The sequence below is a fragment of the Diplodia corticola genome (assembly GCF_001883845.1).
Source record: "Diplodia corticola strain CBS 112549 chromosome Unknown scaffold58, whole genome shotgun sequence".
Taxonomy (NCBI): Eukaryota; Fungi; Ascomycota; class Dothideomycetes; order Botryosphaeriales; family Botryosphaeriaceae; genus Diplodia; species Diplodia corticola.
In genome coordinates, this window is record NW_017971537.1 from 69903 (window position 1) to 88620 (window position 18718).

An 18718-nucleotide genomic window follows, 5' to 3' on the forward strand; every position below is an offset into this window, starting at 1 on the left:
TTCATCTCTCACCATTTCCCGTCCTTATTATCTCATCAGCACGCTGGGAGAGGCATCGCATTTCCTAATTGGGCTTCCTGCCCAAAATAACCCCCCCAAAGCCTCTCTCCATCATTATCATATATCATCATCATCATTATCACCACCACCACCAACCCATCCCCCCCAACAAAACACATCCCTCCACCCCCCACCGCGGGGCCCTACTCCTTCCTAGCCGGGTTCTCCCTGTATCGGTGGTAAGTAGTCTCTATGCTTCATTCATTGGGGAACCCGTTCTCTTCGACTTGCCTGTCATCCTCGAGGGAGAACAGCCCGTCCCGGAGAGCGTACTCCGGGTTCAGGAACCCTCCCGGACCGTACCTTCCGGCGTCGGCGGGGGGGCCCCTGGCACCAGCCGGAGCCGCCTCCTCCGAGACGGGACCGCAGCTCTCCAGCGGAGAGACCGGAGAACGGCCGTGGCCGATGGCGGGAGAAGAACCGCCATTGCCGACGAGAGGCAGCGGGGAGACGGGCGGCGATTCGAGCTCGACGCGCGCGGACGAGTCGAGCTCCGACGGGCGCGGGGACGCGTCCATCTCCGAGCGGGGAACGGGGGCGGGAGCGGGAGCGGGAGCAGCGTGGTCGAGTTCTGCCCTGTGAACGGCCGAGCACGTTAGCTGGGGGGGGGACTTCTTGATGCCTTGGGAGGCAAACTCACCTTTGCGAGCCGACCGCCTCCAGCTCGACGGCGTCCGGGCGGTGGTCGGTGCCGGCGCTGGGAGCCTGCGGCGGCGGGGCGGTCGGATCGGGCTTCCGCGTGCTGAGGAGACAGCGGTACGCGAACCATGCGCCGACTCCGATGAGGACGCAGATGCTGATGGCTCCGATGGCTGCGCCTACTTTTGTGCCGGTGCCAGGGTGCGAGGGTCCATCATCGGCCCCGGTGCCTGAATCGGGCGTGCCATTCGTGGACGACGGAGTAGCCTGCGTGGGCTGGTTGATGATCGTTATCGTGACCAGTGAGACACCTGCTCCGAGAGGAGATGGGTTTCCCGTGATGATACGGGTTGTTGTCCACGTAGAACTTATTCTTGTCACCATCCCATCCTGAGAGGTATCCGTGCTGGTGGAAGCTGGAATGGATGGCGTTTGTTCACCAGATGGCTTCTCCGATAGTGAAGTGGTGGTAGTGGTGTGAGGAGGCCATTTCTGGATGGTCGAAACCAAGCCCTCCGTCAAACTCATGCTGAATATTGTAGAATAAGAATCGCAGTAAAAATTGATGATGGTGAACCGGACATTGTACATCCGAACGCACTCTGAATCGGGTGGCGTGTTGCTGCGAACATCGTTAGCGTGCGCACATTGATCGCCATTGGTCTTTGATAACAAACCAGACGAGACAGCCAAGTTCAGCGTCGCATGGCGTGTTTACGGCATCCGTTGCGGCGACACAAGTCGTGGGAGGCCGGCAGTCCTCGCCACTAGAAGCGATCGTCAGCCTGATACATTCTCGTCGATATCGTATTTACTTACTCTGGACAGCAGGCAACAAATCCATAGTCGTCAGCAATGCAGTAATTGTCAGTTTGGCAGGCGACTTTTGCATTGTGTTAGCAGCTTGACATGGACTAGATGTTTCTATGCGGACTTACGTTGGCCACCAATGTTGCAGACATGGTTGCTTGCGCCCCTCTTTCCGAGTTGGCTTCCGAATCCTCCACTCACTTCGGTGGGCAGGAAAGCAGGCTTGGTAATAGCATGCGCATGTCCGTTAACAAGCACAACAGCCTGAAGGAGAATCATCTCAAGCATGGCGAAGCTGAGCATGATGCCGAAAGCGACGTTGACGCGCATAGTTGCTGATCTGTGTCAGATCTTCGTTGCAAAAAGTCAGGATGGAAGCGCAAAAGCCGTGAAACCAAGGCTCAAATCGGGTCGTTACAAGAGTCTGCACTTTGAGCAGATTGGTTGAAGGTGTAGGGTGTCACGGAGAGAGCTTCGCTGAAGCGCGTGGTGGATGGGAATGCGGGACGGAGATGTGGATGCGGCTGTGTTGCTGTGGTGAGAAACTGGATCTTGGAAGATCTAGAGTTGGTCGCGGACAAGCTTTGCAAAGCTCAAGACGGGCCGAGGTGCAAGTGCTGTGTTTGAACCGGCTTACAGCGTCTTGTATGGGCTGAGGATTAGACCGACAAATGTTGGTCGCTCGAGATGGAACCTCGAAGATCTGGAGATAGAGGCGCGGGCGCTGGCTCAGGCTACGCGATGACGGGTTGGAAAAGGTGAGGCGAGGGTGCAGTGTGAGCAAGGTTGATCTGTTAGAGGCGCGTCGTGGCGGGACGGTGTTGAAGTGACGATGGGATTGAAGAAGGTCGGCCGTGGCTTGGAATATCTAGAAGATAACCGTCGCTGGGCAAACCTCTTCGAAGCTGAATCCCGTCGGTCGTGAAGCTCGAGCTAGAGCAGAAGCGCGACCAAGCTGGCGCAATCAGGCTGGGCAGAGGTCGTGACGCGCTCTGTCACGGACAGGCCGCCTGTTTGGCGCGGCGGCAGACAGAGCGCCGGAGCGAGCGTAGGCCTGAACACTTGGGAGGCTGGCGCGGCGCTTGGAAATACGACAGCCGTTGGTGGTGAGTGTGGGTGGAGAAGAAGAAGAGTCGAGGCGCGCGCGCGGGTGTGGAAGATATGCGCGGTGGAAGGTGGGCAACGCCAAGAAATGGTGACGGACGCGGTCAGGGTCTCGCTAAGGGTCCTGCACAGCAGCGCAGAGTCAGGCCTGTCCAGCTGTGTCTGGTCATATCCCTCTAACGGCTTTCTCGTCGGACATTGCGGCGCGAATGAGGGCTGGCTGGCTACCATTGCTATCCACAGCTGCTTCGACAGCGTCAATCGCGAACCTGAGATTCAACTTGCAATCCAAATCTGCCGATTCTGTTCTGACTGGGGTCAGCGCAATGAGGTCCAAATGACACAAACACACATAGCCCAGCCGAAGAAGCTCGAGCTCGACGAATGCCGCCCAGAAGCGCGCGCTCCACAGCTACCACCACGTCTGCCTCTTCACGCCCGCTTCGCCCGTCTAGCCGTCTGTGTTCAAGATGCCTTTGCTAGCAAAGTACGCACCGTTCCCGAGCACCTTGTGGCGATGATTGGGCTGGCCCTCGACGTCGCGCTCCTCACCGCTAAGCTTGACGACCTCCTCGGACTTGGTGGAGACGGTGAAGACCGAGGTTTGGGGGAAGTCTAGAGCGACTGGCCTTGGAGAGACAAAATCAGCCCAAGTCCGCGTAAGCTCACCCATGACTGATCGGAAGAGCGCCCGGGCACTAAGCACATGCAGGTGGCGAGAATCGCGGACCGAGTATTCAGAATTAGCTCATCGAGATGAACGCTGAACATGCGAGGGTCAACTGAAGCCGAAGACCACATGCTCTCATCATAGCAAACGTTGGAAAAGCAGATGCCGTGGAAATGAGATTCGTGGTATTCAACTCCTCCCTCTTGCGGGGATACTTTAATTCTCCGGGTATCGAGCTACTGGTGAGATTCCGACCTACACATAAGAAAATTCATGATTCATGATATCTCCAGCCTTGTTGCATATTCCGCATATTCGTCCACAATCCACTGGCAAAACCCCTCCCACTGTTCCCTGAAGAACTTGAAGCCATGTAGCTTTTTCTCGTCTTCGAGGCAGCTGTACTCGATACTCCATTCGATGAGCTGGCGCCAGCCGTGCACGCTCATGACGGGCGTGCCAACCATGACTTGGTAGAACTCATGGTTCATATCGGCTCTACAGCTGAATCAGTCTTCCCTTCACAACATCGCCAATACGGAGAGAAACATACCCGAACAAGGCTGGGTTGTCTGCATTAATTGTGCAGGGAATTCCGGCAGCCAAAATCTCTGGATATGGGTGTTCTTTGACGTTGCGACACAAATGGAGAAGTTCATTCGAGACTGGACAAATTTCGACGCAGATGTTTTGTTGCTTGAACTTCTCAATGAGCCTGGGATGCTTAGGTAGAGCAAACCCATGTCCCACACGCTTGGCTTTCAACAGTACGGACTCGTAAAGATTCGAGTTTTCAGGGTCTTTGGTGCCGCCAGTGTCCAAAAGAGTTTCTCCTGCGTGGAACATGAATGGGATCTCAATACCGAGCTTGTCGCATGTCTTGACGAAGGACAGGAGTTCGTCACGGTAGAAGCCGATCGGATTTGGTCGGTCTTCGGCACCGACAAGATCGAAACCTGCAATCTCATCAGCCATCGGAACTTTATAACTTTGAACTTCCTGGACATACCGCAGATGAGGTCGGGGAACTTGATTCGAAGCCTTATACAGTCTTCCAATTCTGATTGCATCTTCGCTTTCGGGATGGACCGCGGTGTACAATAGATGATCTTAATACCCTCGAAAGCCGTAGAGGAGTCGAGCTCTTCTCGAAATTTGGCAATGACCTCTCGAATGATGGTCATTTGTCCTTCAAGATCAATCTGCCTCAGGCCATCATCGGATGGGATGGTCTTGTCCATGAGCATGGGCCGCAGTTCAGCGTACATAATACCGTTCTCGACCATATTCTCCATGGCCCTCTTCACGTACCAACGATAAGTGCTTTCGTAGTTCAGGAGACCCTTGAAACACCTTGTGGCCTGGTTGAAACGCGCCCAAATACTGTGCAAAGTCAGATTGTACATTGCTGTCACGTCGCATGGGGAATTGACTCACCCATTCACCGTCTGTGACGTGCCGTATACCTCTTCCTCTGATAGGATCATCTTCGTCCTGACCCATGCTGTGGCATCTGTACCGCCGTTTCGATCGCTGAATATTCTCTGAAAATTGGTCCATTTCATCCAAGGATTGTTGGTCGTGTTCTTGAAGTCTGGCTTGTAGTCCTCGGAGAACAAATCTGCCTCTGGGTGGTTTGCGGGTAGGACGGTGAAGACGATTTCGGTCTTGTTGAAATCCTCGGGCGCCAGTAAGGGTACTATGCTTCTGACAAACATTGTATCCATCCCTTTCGCACGCTCCAGAAGCTCGTCAACGGGAAGCTCGGCGTTAAAGTGGGCATGCAGATGTGCACCCTTAGGCATATGCTTGACTATTTCGAACAGCTTGCTTTCACGGTCGATCCTCTCCTTGTTGGTAAGGAACTGGCCGCCCATGTCCCTGGTAGATGCATCCGGGACCGCTTCGGTGGCCAGGTTACCGAAGAGATTGTCGCGCTCGTGTTCTCGTATCTTCCACACAATGTGGGCAGCACGATTCTCAACTTCGGAAGCGGAAAGTTTAGATTTCCTATCCCAAGACTCTGTCTGTTCCTGCTGCAGCAGGTCTCTCCGATCCTGGTCATAACCCTCTTGTTGCTGAGAGTTGTTGAGGTTCTGCTTCAGCTGATCCCCGACCTGGAGGAGCTTTTCCTCTTCGGTCATCTGCTCGACGGGCTGCTCATCGGCCTCGGCCGGAGGAGTGGCAGGCAGCTCCTGGTGTTTTGTTCTCTTGCGAGGAGAATCTTGGGACTTTCTAGCCACTGGCATTTTGGCGTTCCTGGGGTCCTTTTCATTCAGAGCGCCTTTGCTTTCTCTTTTCCGTAACCTATCTGTATACGTCCTGGTAAAGCATTAGATTCAGCTGGTGGGGCCAGGTGCGGCTGGAAGCTCGACATTGGCGAGGAGCAACAGACGGCAGAGAAGATGGAGAACCAACCGAGGCGACAACACACGTAGCCAATGCTTCCCTGGTCCAGGCATATTTGTTTCAGATTCGGATTCGTACATGATTGGGCGATTGAGCAGTTGACCAGTAATCACCTTTTTCTTCTCTCATCCAGGCTTTGGCGAAGTCAAGTAAACGGAGACAGAGGCTGCAGCTGGCCGACTGGCAAGACTACGCAAAGGACAGGGTGGATGAGGGAAGCCAGCGGAATAAGTAGTGGGAGCGTAAGCACGAGCAAGGCTGAACAGATGACTGTGATATCGCACTTCGGGCAAGCGAGGAGGCAGTGATGGTTGGGATTGGTGCCTCAGGAAGCGGCTGCCCTTGACAGTGCGTTCTACCAAGGCTCCGAGTCAGCCCTGCGCTCGCATTTCCGCAAAAGAGGTGAAAGATAAGCCGGGTACAAGCAGGTGGCGGACGGGGTTTATATGGGCGAGGCTGAGTGCTGCTGCGCCTCCTCGCCCCGCAGCTCTGTGTGACGAAGAAAACGCGAGGCTGGCGGTCGAGACAGGCGGCGCAACGAGAGCCGGCGCGGGAAGCAGCTGCAGAGAAGACAGAATACAGGAACAGCGAAAAGCGAAACAGAGAGTGACTGGAGTCACAGGAGGCAGACGGGCGGCGTTGAGACACGTCGCGCGCAGCTCTGGGGCACGGCGCGTGCGCGGTCGCGAGTTCGATGCTCAGCCTTGCAGCGGGTGCCTGGAGCGGGTGCCTGGAGCGGGCGGTGCGGGGAAGACAGGCAGGGGCAAGCAGGGACGAGCGGAAAAGGACTCACAGTGGCAGTCACATCCGCATCGGGAGCGAGGGTCGTGACTTCTGGCAAGGCGGCAGACGGGGACCGACGATGTTGCGGAGTGGTAGCTTGGGCTGGACGGGAAAGCGGTCGCCTGGGGGCGGTTGGAAGCGCACGTCACTCCCGCGGGCCTGGCTGCCTGTCAGCCCGGCAGCCGCCCCACCCGCTGGCAGGGCTCTGTCGCGCGGCTGTCCGCCGCCCTGAGTCAACTGCAGATGGGCGACCCGCTCTGCAACCGTCGGCCTCACCGCAACACACGCGCCGCGCCAAATTTGGAGCGGGTGGTGGAGTTTGAGATGGCGAGCGCTTGTCGCGGCGGCTGTGTCCGTGTCGAGCCAACGACTGATCACCACCTGCCGCGGCCGCTGACTGGCCGCCGACGAGGCTGAATCCTCCACACATGGTCGTGGGGGCGGCGTGCATGCAGCTCTAGCGCTCAGCCTTCACTGCTGTCCTGTCTTTGCTCCCGCGTCTCTGCTCACCGGCTGCTGTGCCGCACCCAGAGCCTCGCGGTCTGAGCTCTGCTCCAGCGCTTCAGATCCTTCTTATATACAGCTGCCTTAGCTGCCTGGCTGCGCCCGCCATTCCTTCTGCTCCATCCCAGCTAGTCACAGCCATTCCGTCCGTGCAAAAATGGCCGACAACAACAACAACCAGGGCGATGGCGTCCGCGGCCAGTTCTTCAGCACCATTCCCGGCTTCACCGACATCCAGCTCGACATCGTCGGTTTCCTCGCTATCCTCGGCGAGGGTTCCGTGCTGGCCAATGCCCAAGTCTCGACCCTGTCAAAATGGATGTTCGTCCCGCGCCTTCTCCCTGCGCCGCAGGCTCTGCTACGCCCTTCACGCCCCTCCAGGCTTGAGCCTGCCCAAGGGAGAGTCACCGGCGTCGTGTCCGGCAACGACCGCGATGCCCTGAACCACATTGGCGACATTGTCCTGTAAGCATCCTGGCGATCACCCCCTGCCCCAAGGCTGAACTGACTTTGCAAAGCGACGCCGACTCGTTGAAGGAGTTTGAAGTCCGCTGCGTCGAAATCGAGCGCAACGACGAAGCACCCGTCGTCAAGGCCCGTGCCTTTGGCTGGCTCACTGCAAACAACATTCTCGGTGCCCTCTTCGCTCTTGGTATCCTCATTCTTGCGGCCATTTGGCAGGACGGTATGGCCCTCATTGCCGTCTGCTGTCTGTCCCTGCTTTCGACTGTCATTGGTCTCGGCAACAAATGGACCCTCAAGCTGCCCCAGCGGAGGTTCACCAAGGGCAAGGTTCCTCGCGGCGACGTCGTCATCCGCCACCCCAAGGGTAGCTTCCTGGTGGTCAGGTGCAGCGAAGACGTCGCCCGCGAGATCTTTTTCGCGCCGGAGAACATCGAATACCTGCTCGAAGACCAGGTGCTGTACCGTCTGCTCGCGCTCGTTGGCTCCCTTCTGCTTATGGCTGGCGTCATCAGCCTCGCCAACTGTCAGGTCAAGTCCCAGATCTGCTTCGCCGCTGCTTACCTGATTCTTAACGCCACTTACTGGATCGTCGCCGCCATCCCTGCTCGCGTCCACTGGAATACCTCCGCCTTCGAGGTGAAGCCGCAGTGCCTGGGCGAGGCTTGCGCGGAGAACAAGTGGACTGACCAGAACGACTCCTTCACCAAGGCCCTGTTCAAAGCCATTGTCGCCACCAAGGAGACCGACTGGGTGCAGCTCGGCGACGCGGCCCCACGGACCGAAGTCTGGAACCAGTGGCTACGCGAGGCCAAGGAAGCGGCAAGGTCTGCGGGCGTTGAATATGACAAGGAAACCAAGATGACTGTCTACAAGGTCCCTACAGACTTCGATCCCCAGACCAGGTTGAGAGACCTTCTCAACAACCCTGAATACAACGACCATGTGATGCAGGCAGCGCATGTGTGAGCTCCATACCCCTCGCGTCAAGCACCACGAAATCCCCCAAAGAAACGGCTGTCTCGCATTTTGGATGCCCTGGATTGAATTCGTCGACCCGATCAGCTATATACCCTTTACACGGCCGCCATATACCACCGACGTCTTTGTTGCGATACTTGTCTCGCAACTTATCAGAGACGAATCCATCTTCACAACGGAATGACCATGATCCTCATTGTCCATTTTACCATCACATTCGAAACTGTAGCGTTGACGCAATTCGGAAGCCTTTCTTCTTTTCTCTTTCGGTAATATGTTCATGCTTCTTTGGCCTCCCTGGCGGATGATTCTTCGCAAGCATTGTATTTGGAAAATGGGCATGGATGGCGTTCTGGGTTTTGGTAACATCTACTTGTTCACATCGTCCGATGTTCTCCAACGTAGATGCTGAAATTGGAAAAGCAGTAGAGAACGGCAGCTCCGCTGGGAAAAGCGAGAGCTCTCATCTGTATGTACAATATGGAGTGCATCCACTCGTCGAAAAACCATCAAATGGCTCACCGCTCCTCCTGCATGCTCAGCGGTTTCGTAAAGGGTGAAGTGGAAAAGAAAAAGAAAAGTCTCCACTCTCCGCATCGCTTAGGCAACATCACGCTGGCCGCTCTTCCGGCCCCCAAAAGCCCGAAGATCACTGCAGGTGGTACCGCCGATAATAACATGCGGCCAACAACACACAGACCACGAACCACACCAAAGGGCGCTTCGAACATACGCACACGATCACACTGGCACCCGTGCGGCACGGAACCGGCGCGTGGATCGCTTCCGGGCTTTGGCACTGCAGACCATGCATTTTCTTTTTTTAGTCGTAGCGCCCTCAATAAAGGAAGGGGAGAGAAGAAAATACGAAATCAAAAATGGAGGCCAGACACAAGGCAGCTGAACATGATCTGCAAAAGACTCCACCGACGTCCCTGCAGCTTTCCTTCCGATCGGACCGCGAGCGTGGCGCGATCGCCGAAGAAGAAGCAGGAGAAAAAAAAAGAAGAGTCCCCGGCGCACCTGACGACCAAAAAAAGAAGGAGGAACGGTCGCATGAATCCTTTAAGGGACCGCTGTCTGACAAGAACCAGTAGCAGAGCTAGACAGATCGCTTCCTGAAGCATAACTCCGGAGTCCTAAGGCAAAGGGGACTGGGAGGAGAGACGCCTTGGGTAGGACGGAGCTGCTGTGCCTCCCCCACCCGCGCTTGCTGAAACAGAACGAACGGGGGCATTCGAATCCTCCTGGAAGTGCAATGCGCGGCTCGCTCCTCTTGTGATTGATCGCACGAGTAGGAGATGATGTCGACTGCCCATGAATCGTGTTCCAGCTCTGCTTCGTGCGCGCCGGCCGCCGGCGGAGAGGTTTTGTCTCCACTCACGGAGTTTCCTCCTACATGCCCACCTGGCTGGGACGGCGCCGGTGTACATAATAGTTCCCGTGCGTGTAGCAACATGTCAAAAAGAGCAATAATGTAAGCCCCGGAAAGGGGCGGACTTCTGGCTCTTGTATGGACTTTCCGGGGCACATCTAACGATGCTCCCTCGAAATTCGGTACAGGCATAGCCGCTATTACCCCACCATAAACTTATCTAAGCATATTCTACGTCCCATCGTCTCGCGTAAAAAATAAAAAGCCGTTTTTGGGCGGGAGGAGCCGCGACGCGCGATTACTACGTAAGGCGGTCGTCTAAAGTGCCTAGCTTGGTAAACAAGGATCTTCCTCGTCTTCAGCCAGGCGTGAGGCCCAAAAACGCGGGACCAGAGCCACAGATCCCTGGCCAGCTGTGCCGATCCGAGCGGCATTGCAACAGCAGGCTTGCTATACGTGTGAATAATATGAATGCGCCACTCGTGTAGCCCCGGGAGAGGGATGACTGGCCATCAATATGCGCTCGATGCAACACTGGCACCATTTGCACATGCTACATGCTTCATGCTTGTCAGGTTTGCTGTTGTTCGTTTGATTTCTCTATTAATTTTGGACCATCGGTAGTTGTTCTGCAGGCTATGCTGTATCTAGCTCTTAGTTGAATGGCCCGGCTTTCTTCTGCTGCGCTGACGCACGTCCGAGGCATGCCACGTATGTGCCCATGGTCCATTTCATGCATATACGCCCCTCACGATAGGCGGAGAGATGGAGAGACGCAGGTCGGACGAGGCTCATGCACAAACAAGGGCTGTGCCACCTGAAGATATCCCAGCAGAGCTGAGCGATGAGCCTCCCCACAGCCTCGAACTCTCCTCGTGCACCGTAGAAAAAAAATCTTGTTCCCCACCTTGCCCAGCTGCGCCTCCCTTGCCTTCACCCAAAGCCGGTGAAACCCCATCTACCCCGCTCCTGGCACTGGCGGTGGTACCGATGGTACTCTCTGTTATGACGCCCGACCGGCATAGCCAAGACGAGAAAGCTAGGCAGAAATCAACCGCAGGGCGTATCGCGGCTAACCCAGCTTCATCAAACTGGATGGAGATAATGCCGCAATTCTTTGCCGCAAAAAGCAGGCAATCAGCACCGCGTTCGCATTCCTGCGGCGCGGGTACGCGTGTGAGATCAGGGCGCCTCCTTCCATGACTGCTCCCTGTGTACTTTCAGGCTCACTGCGTCCTTGAGCACCGAGTGCAAATTCTCGGCTTCCTTTCCATCCACCTCCATGCCCTCCACTTCGTCTCCTGTGGCACAGCATATCCTCGCCGCAGCATCATGCAGTGCGTCCCAAGTCCTCAGGTCAAACTTTCCTTCACTCTCAGCTAGCAACAGATCGCCCTTGGGTGCAAATGCGAAGACGTGGAGGGATGATGCTTGCGCGAGATCTTTGACGGACGGGTTGGTGATGATGTCATTGGTTGAGGAGGCTGCGAGGAGGGTGGCGGAGAAGGTCGTGGAAAGCGGAATGGAAGCGGACACGAGGGCGAGCACAGAGGCTTGGAGGAGAGCAGGGAGGATAGATAGGATCTACATCATAGCTCAGTACGTCGGAAGCATGTTGGCATGCAAAGAATGAGCAATTACCGAAGAGCGTGAGCGGTCGTCAGCGGCGTCGCCCTCAGGTACAGTGAGAACCTGTAGGGTCACTTGGATGAGGGTGCGTGGATGGTTGCGAACAAGGATGACGTGCCGCAACGTGTTGTGGATCAGCGTCTCGAGGTGGCGTTCTTTGGGGCCTATGGTTGTTCGTCAGGCTCCCTGATGTCTAAATTGCTTGCTGGGAAATGTGGGCTCACTTCCAACGCCGGAAGCCGGGCGAACATTGACCTCGATGGCTGCTTCTTCGGGCAGCTCGTCGCGACGCTGGACCTCCAGCGGGCCATTGACGGCGCCCAATACCGAGTATCCGTTCTGCGAGAAGGTGGCTGAGCCGTCCGCGCGGCGCAGGTCGGATAGCGAGGCTTGGGGAGCGGGCATGACGCAGGGTAGTACGGAAAAGCTGTTGTGGGGAGGGTGGGCTGTTTTTCGAGAGCTGCGAGAATTCCGCAAGGCGCGTCGCGCAGGTGCTTCCCCAGAAATTCTGGCCGGCGCTGCGCGAACGCCGATCCGAGGATGATCCGCGTCATGGCCGACGGAGGCAGGTTTCCCGCCTAGGCATGTGCGGCGCCGTAGCTCTCACATCACAGCTGTGGTGGATCACTACCTGCGCATTCCTCTGGTTCGACGTCCACGCGCTGCTGCGGGCTACCGTTTGAGGTCATTAGAATCACCACCCAAGGATCCGTCAATCATCCACATGGCGACCGGTCGCGGCCAAACGCCCGTCAAGCGCCTGCTGGTCGAGCTCCAGTCCTACCAAAGCGATCCGAACGATGCGCTGCAGCGCCTTGGCCCTGTAAACGACGACGAGCTGACGCACTGGCAAGCCGTGATGAAGGGCGTACCGGGGACGCCTTACGAAAGTATGACTCTCCCTTCCCTTACCTTGTAGTGCCCCACACCCGGCTTACGGTCTCCCGCTGGACAGATGGCCGCTGGCTCCTCGACATCCGCATCCCGCAGACATACCCGCTCGCGGCGCCCGAGGTCAAGTTCGTGACACCCATCTGCCACCCGAACGTGCACTTCAAGACGGGCGAGATCTGCCTCGATACGCTCAAGGCCGCGTGGAGCCCGGCCTTCACCGTCTCCACCACCATGACCTCCGTCCACCAGCTCCTCACTTCCGCCGAGCCCGACTCTCCGCTCAACATCGACATCGCCCAGTTGCTGCGCCAAGGCGACATAGTGGGCTACGAGAGCCTGATTCGGTTCTACACCGAGATGGAGCGGTACGAAGGCAGGTAGTAGACGAAGCGGGTTGGCGTTTCGTGTGGTGGCTGGGATGGTTTGCGGGCGGGGTGCCTTCGCCGAGGATGAGCGGCCGCCACCGCCCGCTGCACGTGTCACGTTGATGTTCCGAGCAGGCGTTGCTTCTTATGGCGTTTTGAATGGATTGAGATGTGTCTATTTGACTCTTATATTTGTTGGAAACGGAAATGCTCAATTTCTTTCTCGCGGGTATTGGGAATTACTCGTGCACACCAACGGCCACCTTCAGGCCTACAACAGAAAGGCCAGGAATGCTCATGACAATAACAACAGGGCCCGATTTGCTCATGACTTTTGGCCAACTTCCAAACCCCATCTGCTCCAAACTCCAAACAATCGACAATAGATTTCCCAAGTTCATCAGACCCGTAATGCGTTCCGGGAACAAGCCGTTTCAAAATTTGGTGCCGCTCTTTTCAACGTATCTCGACCGTCCATTGGTTTCGCCGAACGCCTGGAGCCAGAGGGCCACCTCTCATGATGGTACCTCGTATTGATCTCCTCGGACCCATGCTGTCTGCGGAAATTCTTCTCTCGTATTGGGTGACAGTTGGCGGCAATGTTTCCTGTGTGACGTCACACGAACGGCTGCGGATGGTGGGTAGAAGTGGCGGTGCAGCAGGGACATTCGAGCTTGAGATTGGAAAAGGCGGCGGTGCAATAGAGTCCGGACTCTGGAAGAGGAAAAAGCTCGGGCTGGAGAAGCCGTCCTGGGCAATTGGGTTCCATTTCCAGTCTGGCAGCCGAGGCGGTGGCGAAGGGAATTGAAAGAGGTCCCCATGCTTCTCGGACACCACGGTGGGTTGCTCGTTGCGATGTGAGCGGTGTTGAGTGAGGTGGCGGCGCCGCAAGTAAAATAGTAGCAGACAGAGCACAGCGGCCAAGGGCAGCACTATTGATCTGACGAGAGGTGCGGGGGCAAGTGCTGCTGCGGCTTGCATTTGTGCGGCAAGGTGGTCAGAAATGAGCGAGGGTAAGGGAGGCATGGCTCGTGGCTGGAGGACATCAAATGTTTTCAACCAAGCAAAAGGCCAGGGTTCTGCTGCAGCCGGAGACTTATAGTAGATGAGCAGGGCCTAATAAGCACTAGGATGCACTCACGCCGACCATGTTAGCAGGTAGCGAGTTCGTACAACAGGCACATTGTGGCCGGGGGGAAGTGCGAAGGCGCACAGCACGTCAAGGATGGGTCAGGATGGGTCGCGGGTGGCTCTCTGTGCGGGAGTGAAACTAGGGCGGGGGCATTTGGTGGCCCTCGACGCGGGCGTAGCGAGCGGTGACGGCGTATAGGCGCGCATCTAACGGGAGGTTTCAAGCTGGAGCGGAGGGCGGCAGCTCAGGAATGGTCGAGCATGGTTGAAGCTTGCGGGGCGGGCAGACAATGGCGGCGGCCGGGCCTGGCGTTCAGCTGGGACAGAGCAGCGTGCCATGTCATGTTCGGGCATGGCAGGGGAGCGTGACCGAGGGAGTGAGCGCCAAGGGCGGAATGCGACCCAAAGGACAGGGCTTAGGCGATGGATGGCGTCTTTTCAGCTTCGATGGTCACGAAAATGGCGTTCTGGAGGCGGCGATGAGGCGGCGTTGCGGTGGGCTGGCCGGGGCGCAAGCGATCGCCCGCGCCTTCTGCCTCGCCGGCCACGGCATGCACCCTGCTGCTGCTGTTGTTGTTGCCGCTGCCGCAGGAGAGCTGCGTTTGCATGTGCATCATGCTTCGGACATGATGAGCTTGCCACTCCGGAGCCCGCGCCGGGCGGAATTGGCCCTTCCATAGAGCCGGCAGCCTAGAGGGACCGCATCAGCCACCCGCTGGTTGGCCGGTTGGCCTGAGCAATCAGGCCGGCCATGACTAACCTGCGCCGCCCGTCGCGGCCTAGTCCGCGCTTGCCAGCGAGGTTGAACGACTCACCTGAGGCGCAAACTGGAAAGCCCCGTACCGACGTCATCTGTCCGTGAAGAGTGACTGGGCGTTCTGCGCGCGCGACAGCTGAGCGTGAATCGATAAAGCTTCACCGGTCTGCAGCCAGCCATCGTGGTTGCTGGCAAACAGAGCTGTACCCTGACTAACTGTTAGTCTCAGATCGCCCGCGCCGCCATTGCGGGTACCTGTGCTGGATCTCGATAGACAGATCTCCTCCCAGAAGACCTTAGATCCTTTTCGATCGCAGTGCCATATCCCTGGTCTCCTCCTGTCATCAGCAAGTGCACTGGCCCTGATTCTGCCGCCGGAGGCTTTCGAGTTGGTATCTCTCCGTGGCACGTCTCTCCGTGGAGATACTCCTTACCTACCTAGTGCACTTGGCTTTGTGGCAATGCCGCCACGCTTGCTGAATCAGAATTCTTCCGTAAGGCGAACGGACTGCTATCCGCCTCGGAAACACCGAACGCAGCCTGAAAAATCGTTTGCTCCACCGCCAACGATCACTGGGTGCCAGAACGTTGCCAAGGGAGAGCGATACCAATCAAGTGGTTATGGTTGCGGCAACGCTACGGCTGAAGAGGCAACTGTGGCTTCGAAAGCGCTGGTTCTGAACGTGTCAGTCGGACCGCTGAGTTCCCGAAGAGGATAGAATGCGCGAGCAAAATGACAACTTATATGTACTGACCTAGGTCCTGTGATCGAATCTAGAGAGACTTAAATCTGGCGTCCAGAAGAACGCAGCGTAAGGTCGACACTTGTTCCGCGCGGGCCTCCTCGTGACTGGTAGTCGTTTTCCGTCCGTATTTGTCCTGGGCTCGCCAAGCTGTCACAGCCACCATCGAGAATGGCCTCTAATCCGATGGCTCTTGTATACAGCTATAGTACCGAGTCATTTCTTCACATCGGATGAAGTGTTTACCCCGCGAGAGTCTCGGGTTCGGGAACTGGCTGATCCGCTCCGGATGCCGGACGAACAGCGCACATATTGCTTACATCATACCTCCCCACACCTTGCCTATATGTAGACTTCAGATGTCGTCTTTGGCTTTGCATGAGAGTGCGATGTGTTTTGCCTCCAAAGCGACTTCTTGCAATCAGTCTCCCAGCCTACGTCAACTTGAAGTGCTCCATTGAAAATTCTCGAAATCACCATGGTGAAGCAGCGTGTGCTACTTCTTGGCGCAACCGGCAACACCGGGGAGTCCATCCTCAACGGATTGCTCGAGCATGGTGCTTATGTATGTGATCGAACAGCGCAGCAAATTCAGGCTGCTAATTCATGTTCATCATTGCAGGAAGTCCAAATCCTCGTCAGGCCGTCATCTGCGGAAAAGCCTGAGGTTAAGAAGATTGCAGAGCGAGGCGTGAAAGTCGTCATCGCAGACATCAACGGCCCGACCGAAGAGCTCGTCTCCATTCAAACGGGGGTTGACGTCACCATCAGTGCTATTGATGCTATGTCCCAGCTGGCCCAGATGAATCTGGCCACCGCTGCAAAGAAGGCGGGAGTGAAGCGTTTCGTGCCATGTGCCTGGACCACTGTTGCTCCGGCTGGAGGGGTTATGGTGTTGCGCGACCACGTGAGTTCCAATGAGAGTGGTGTCTGGGTGGTGCTAACCGGCACTGCTCTTATAGAAAGAAGAAGTGTACAACCACATCAAGAGGCTCTACCTTCCATACACCGTCATTGACGTCGGATTTTGGCATCAAATATCGTTCCCCACCTCGGTTCCATCCCGCCGGTTCGACTATGCTGTTCTCATGCCCCAGAACACCGTTCATGGTGATGGTGAGCAACCAACCATCATCAGTGATCTGCGAGACCTTGGCCGTTGGACAGCAAGGATCATCGAGGATGAGCGCACTCTCAACAAATACGTCTTTACGTGCAGCGATGTGCTTAGCGAAAACCAGATCTCCACCATCGTGGAGGAGATGGCGGGAGAAAAGCCCGAGAGAAAACAGGTGTGTCTTGGTCCAGCGCTGACAAGGTGGACTTTGACTAGCAACCCGACTGACCAGCACGACACCTTCAGGTTTCGTATGAGGAGGTGGAAGCGGCGAAACATGAGGCCAGGATCAAAACCGAAAACGAGCCCGACAACTTCATGAACCGGATTAGGCGTTTCGAGGCGGACTACCACTATAGCAAGTATGTGCGCGGCGACAACCAACCCGAGTACGCCAAGTATCTCGGCTATTTGGACGCTCGAGAGCTGTACCCAGATTTCCGCCCCATCACCTTCCGTGAATTTATGAAGGATCTGCTGGATGGTAAGATCCAGAAGCCACGCTTCAACTTCGCGTGAGGGCTTGGAGCGTGGCACATGTACCAGAAGAAAGTGGGGCCAGATGAGGTGTTACCGCGCTTTCAGAAGCTGGGGACAGGCGTCTCACAGTAGATAGCCACAAGGTGTAGCGTCATAGCATCTACCATGACCAAAGCTTTGATCGTAAAGTGACATGGTAATCGACAGCGTGGAGCGGAGTGAGACGTCCAGCAGAACAGTAGAATGGTGGAGGGTGATTGAGATAACCCGTAAAAGAAGCTTCTCATGGCTTGCATTATGAGACACTGCGCGCGGCCACTATTATTGTGGCAAGTTAGCGCGGCAAGGCAGGAAGGCGGCTTGAAGCTGCAACGGGCGCATCCCATATATCCTTTTCCCGGTGGAACACGGAGCGGCCCCGCAGGTGCGCAGTGACGTTTTGCGAATCTGTGAAATGACTCAGGTGGAAAGGGGCGGAGGAAGAAAGGCGCGGCGGAGACGAGGGGGTGGGAAAGAGGTGGTCGGGGGTTCGGCGCAAACCCTGTCGTTGGCCCGTCATCAGCAGCCAAGCTTCACCGACCTCGTGCCCAGAGCTTTGACGTCCTGAGCTGCACATCTCCCGCGTCAACACATCACACCGATACCGACAACAAAACCTCCACTCCTGTCAGCCTCATCCGCAGCCCGCGCGCATATTCTTCGATTCCGTCCGGACGACTGTCGTCCTATTTCCGGCCCGCCACAGCCCTCCACGCCTCATCACAGCGGCCCAACCGCACGTACCGCCGACCCAACAACGCGACCATGGCGTCAAGAAGAAAGGTCTTGCTCAAGGTACGCCGCCTGTTCCGCGCGACGACAGGGGAACCGTACTAACAAAAAGCGCAGGTCATCATCCTCGGCGACAGTGGCGTCGGCAAGACTAGTCTGATGAACCAATATGTACGTCGTTTCCCTCGCCGCCTCCGCTGTCTCCCACCCGTATTGCTATGGATAATAACAGCGGCCATGTATAGGTGAACAAGAAGTTCAGCGCAAGCTACAAGGCCACCATCGGCGCCGACTTCCTGACGAAGGAGGTGCTCGTCGACGATCGCTTGGTGACGATGCAGGTGGGTGGATATCGACACCGCCAATGGGCCATAAACTGACGTCGGCATAGCTCTGGGATACCGCGGGACAAGAGCGCTTCCAGTCCCTCGGCGTTGCCTTCTACCGCGGTGCCGACTGCTGCGTCCTCGTCTACGATGTGAACAACGCCAAGAGTTTCGACACCCTTGATAGCTGGAGGGACGAGTTCCTTATTCAAGCGAGCCCCATGGACCCCGAGAGCTTCCCCTTCGTACGAACCCAGGCTCCGATCACACGTTGAGTGCGTCTATTGACATGGGAGCAGGTCGTGATCGGCAACAAGATCGATGTTGAGGAGAGCAAGCGCATGGTATGGACAGATGCTTAGTGAGTGATGACGATATGGCTGATAGTGTACCAAGATTTCCACGAAGCGCGCCATGGCTTTCTGCAACTCCAAGGGCGGCATCCCCTACTTCGAGACAAGTGCCAAGGAGGCCATCAACGTTGAGCAGGCGTTCGAAGGTAGGCCCCCGAACCCTTGCCCGGTAATACCCACTAATAATTGCGCCCCGCAGTCATCGCGCGCCAGGCCCTTGCGCAGGAGGAGGCAGGCGACTTCAACCAGGACTTCCCCGAGACGATACCCATCAACCTCGACGGCGACCGTGACGGCTGCGCGTGCTAGACGGCCTCGCGTCTTTTCCGTCGTTTTACTAGAGGATATGCGGTGG

The 18718-nt window shown here is 56.6% G+C and overlaps 7 protein-coding genes across 7 annotated transcripts; 4 read left to right on the top strand and 3 right to left on the bottom strand.

The window, feature by feature from the left end:
- Positions 1–257: 257 nt before the first annotated feature.
- On the bottom strand, positions 258–1839 carry BKCO1_5800019 (uncharacterized protein; the record flags this gene model as incomplete). The annotated part of the gene is made up of 5 exons (XM_020277531.1): positions 258–636; positions 701–1321; positions 1377–1466; positions 1519–1582; positions 1638–1839. 5 exons carry the CDS (start codon positions 1837–1839, stop codon positions 258–260), a joined length of 1356 nt encoding a protein of 451 aa, XP_020126899.1.
- A 1225-nt stretch (positions 1840–3064) lies between these two features.
- BKCO1_5800020 (adenosine amp deaminase) lies at positions 3065–5532 on the bottom strand (the record flags this gene model as incomplete). Its single annotated transcript, XM_020277533.1, has 5 exons — positions 3065–3242; positions 3632–3781; positions 3837–4239; positions 4293–4666; positions 4721–5532. The coding sequence occupies 5 exons, from the start codon at positions 5530–5532 to the stop codon at positions 3065–3067; spliced, it is 1917 nt and encodes a 638-aa protein (XP_020126869.1).
- Positions 5533–7136: 1604 nt separating this feature from the next.
- Positions 7137–8410, top strand: BKCO1_5800021 (uncharacterized protein; the record flags this gene model as incomplete). Its single annotated transcript, XM_020277534.1, has 2 exons — positions 7137–7444; positions 7498–8410. The coding sequence occupies 2 exons, from the start codon at positions 7137–7139 to the stop codon at positions 8408–8410; spliced, it is 1221 nt and encodes a 406-aa protein (XP_020126870.1).
- A 2569-nt stretch (positions 8411–10979) lies between these two features.
- On the bottom strand, positions 10980–11831 carry BKCO1_5800022 (exosome complex subunit rrp46; the record flags this gene model as incomplete). Its single annotated transcript, XM_020277535.1, has 3 exons — positions 10980–11381; positions 11439–11590; positions 11651–11831. The coding sequence occupies 3 exons, from the start codon at positions 11829–11831 to the stop codon at positions 10980–10982; spliced, it is 735 nt and encodes a 244-aa protein (XP_020126871.1).
- Positions 11832–12150: 319 nt separating this feature from the next.
- Positions 12151–12701, top strand: BKCO1_5800023 (ubiquitin-conjugating enzyme; the record flags this gene model as incomplete). Its single annotated transcript, XM_020277536.1, has 2 exons — positions 12151–12316; positions 12382–12701. The coding sequence occupies 2 exons, from the start codon at positions 12151–12153 to the stop codon at positions 12699–12701; spliced, it is 486 nt and encodes a 161-aa protein (XP_020126860.1).
- Positions 12702–15794: 3093 nt separating this feature from the next.
- BKCO1_5800024 (isoflavone reductase family protein) lies at positions 15795–16952 on the top strand (the record flags this gene model as incomplete). The annotated part of the gene is made up of 4 exons (XM_020277537.1): positions 15795–15881; positions 15939–16223; positions 16279–16608; positions 16680–16952. 4 exons carry the CDS (start codon positions 15795–15797, stop codon positions 16950–16952), a joined length of 975 nt encoding a protein of 324 aa, XP_020126854.1.
- Positions 16953–17717: 765 nt separating this feature from the next.
- On the top strand, positions 17718–18672 carry BKCO1_5800025 (ras-related protein; the record flags this gene model as incomplete). The annotated part of the gene is made up of 7 exons (XM_020277538.1): positions 17718–17747; positions 17802–17855; positions 17930–18025; positions 18076–18255; positions 18310–18354; positions 18407–18509; positions 18563–18672. 7 exons carry the CDS (start codon positions 17718–17720, stop codon positions 18670–18672), a joined length of 618 nt encoding a protein of 205 aa, XP_020126855.1.
- Between the last annotated feature and the right edge of the window lie 46 nt (positions 18673–18718).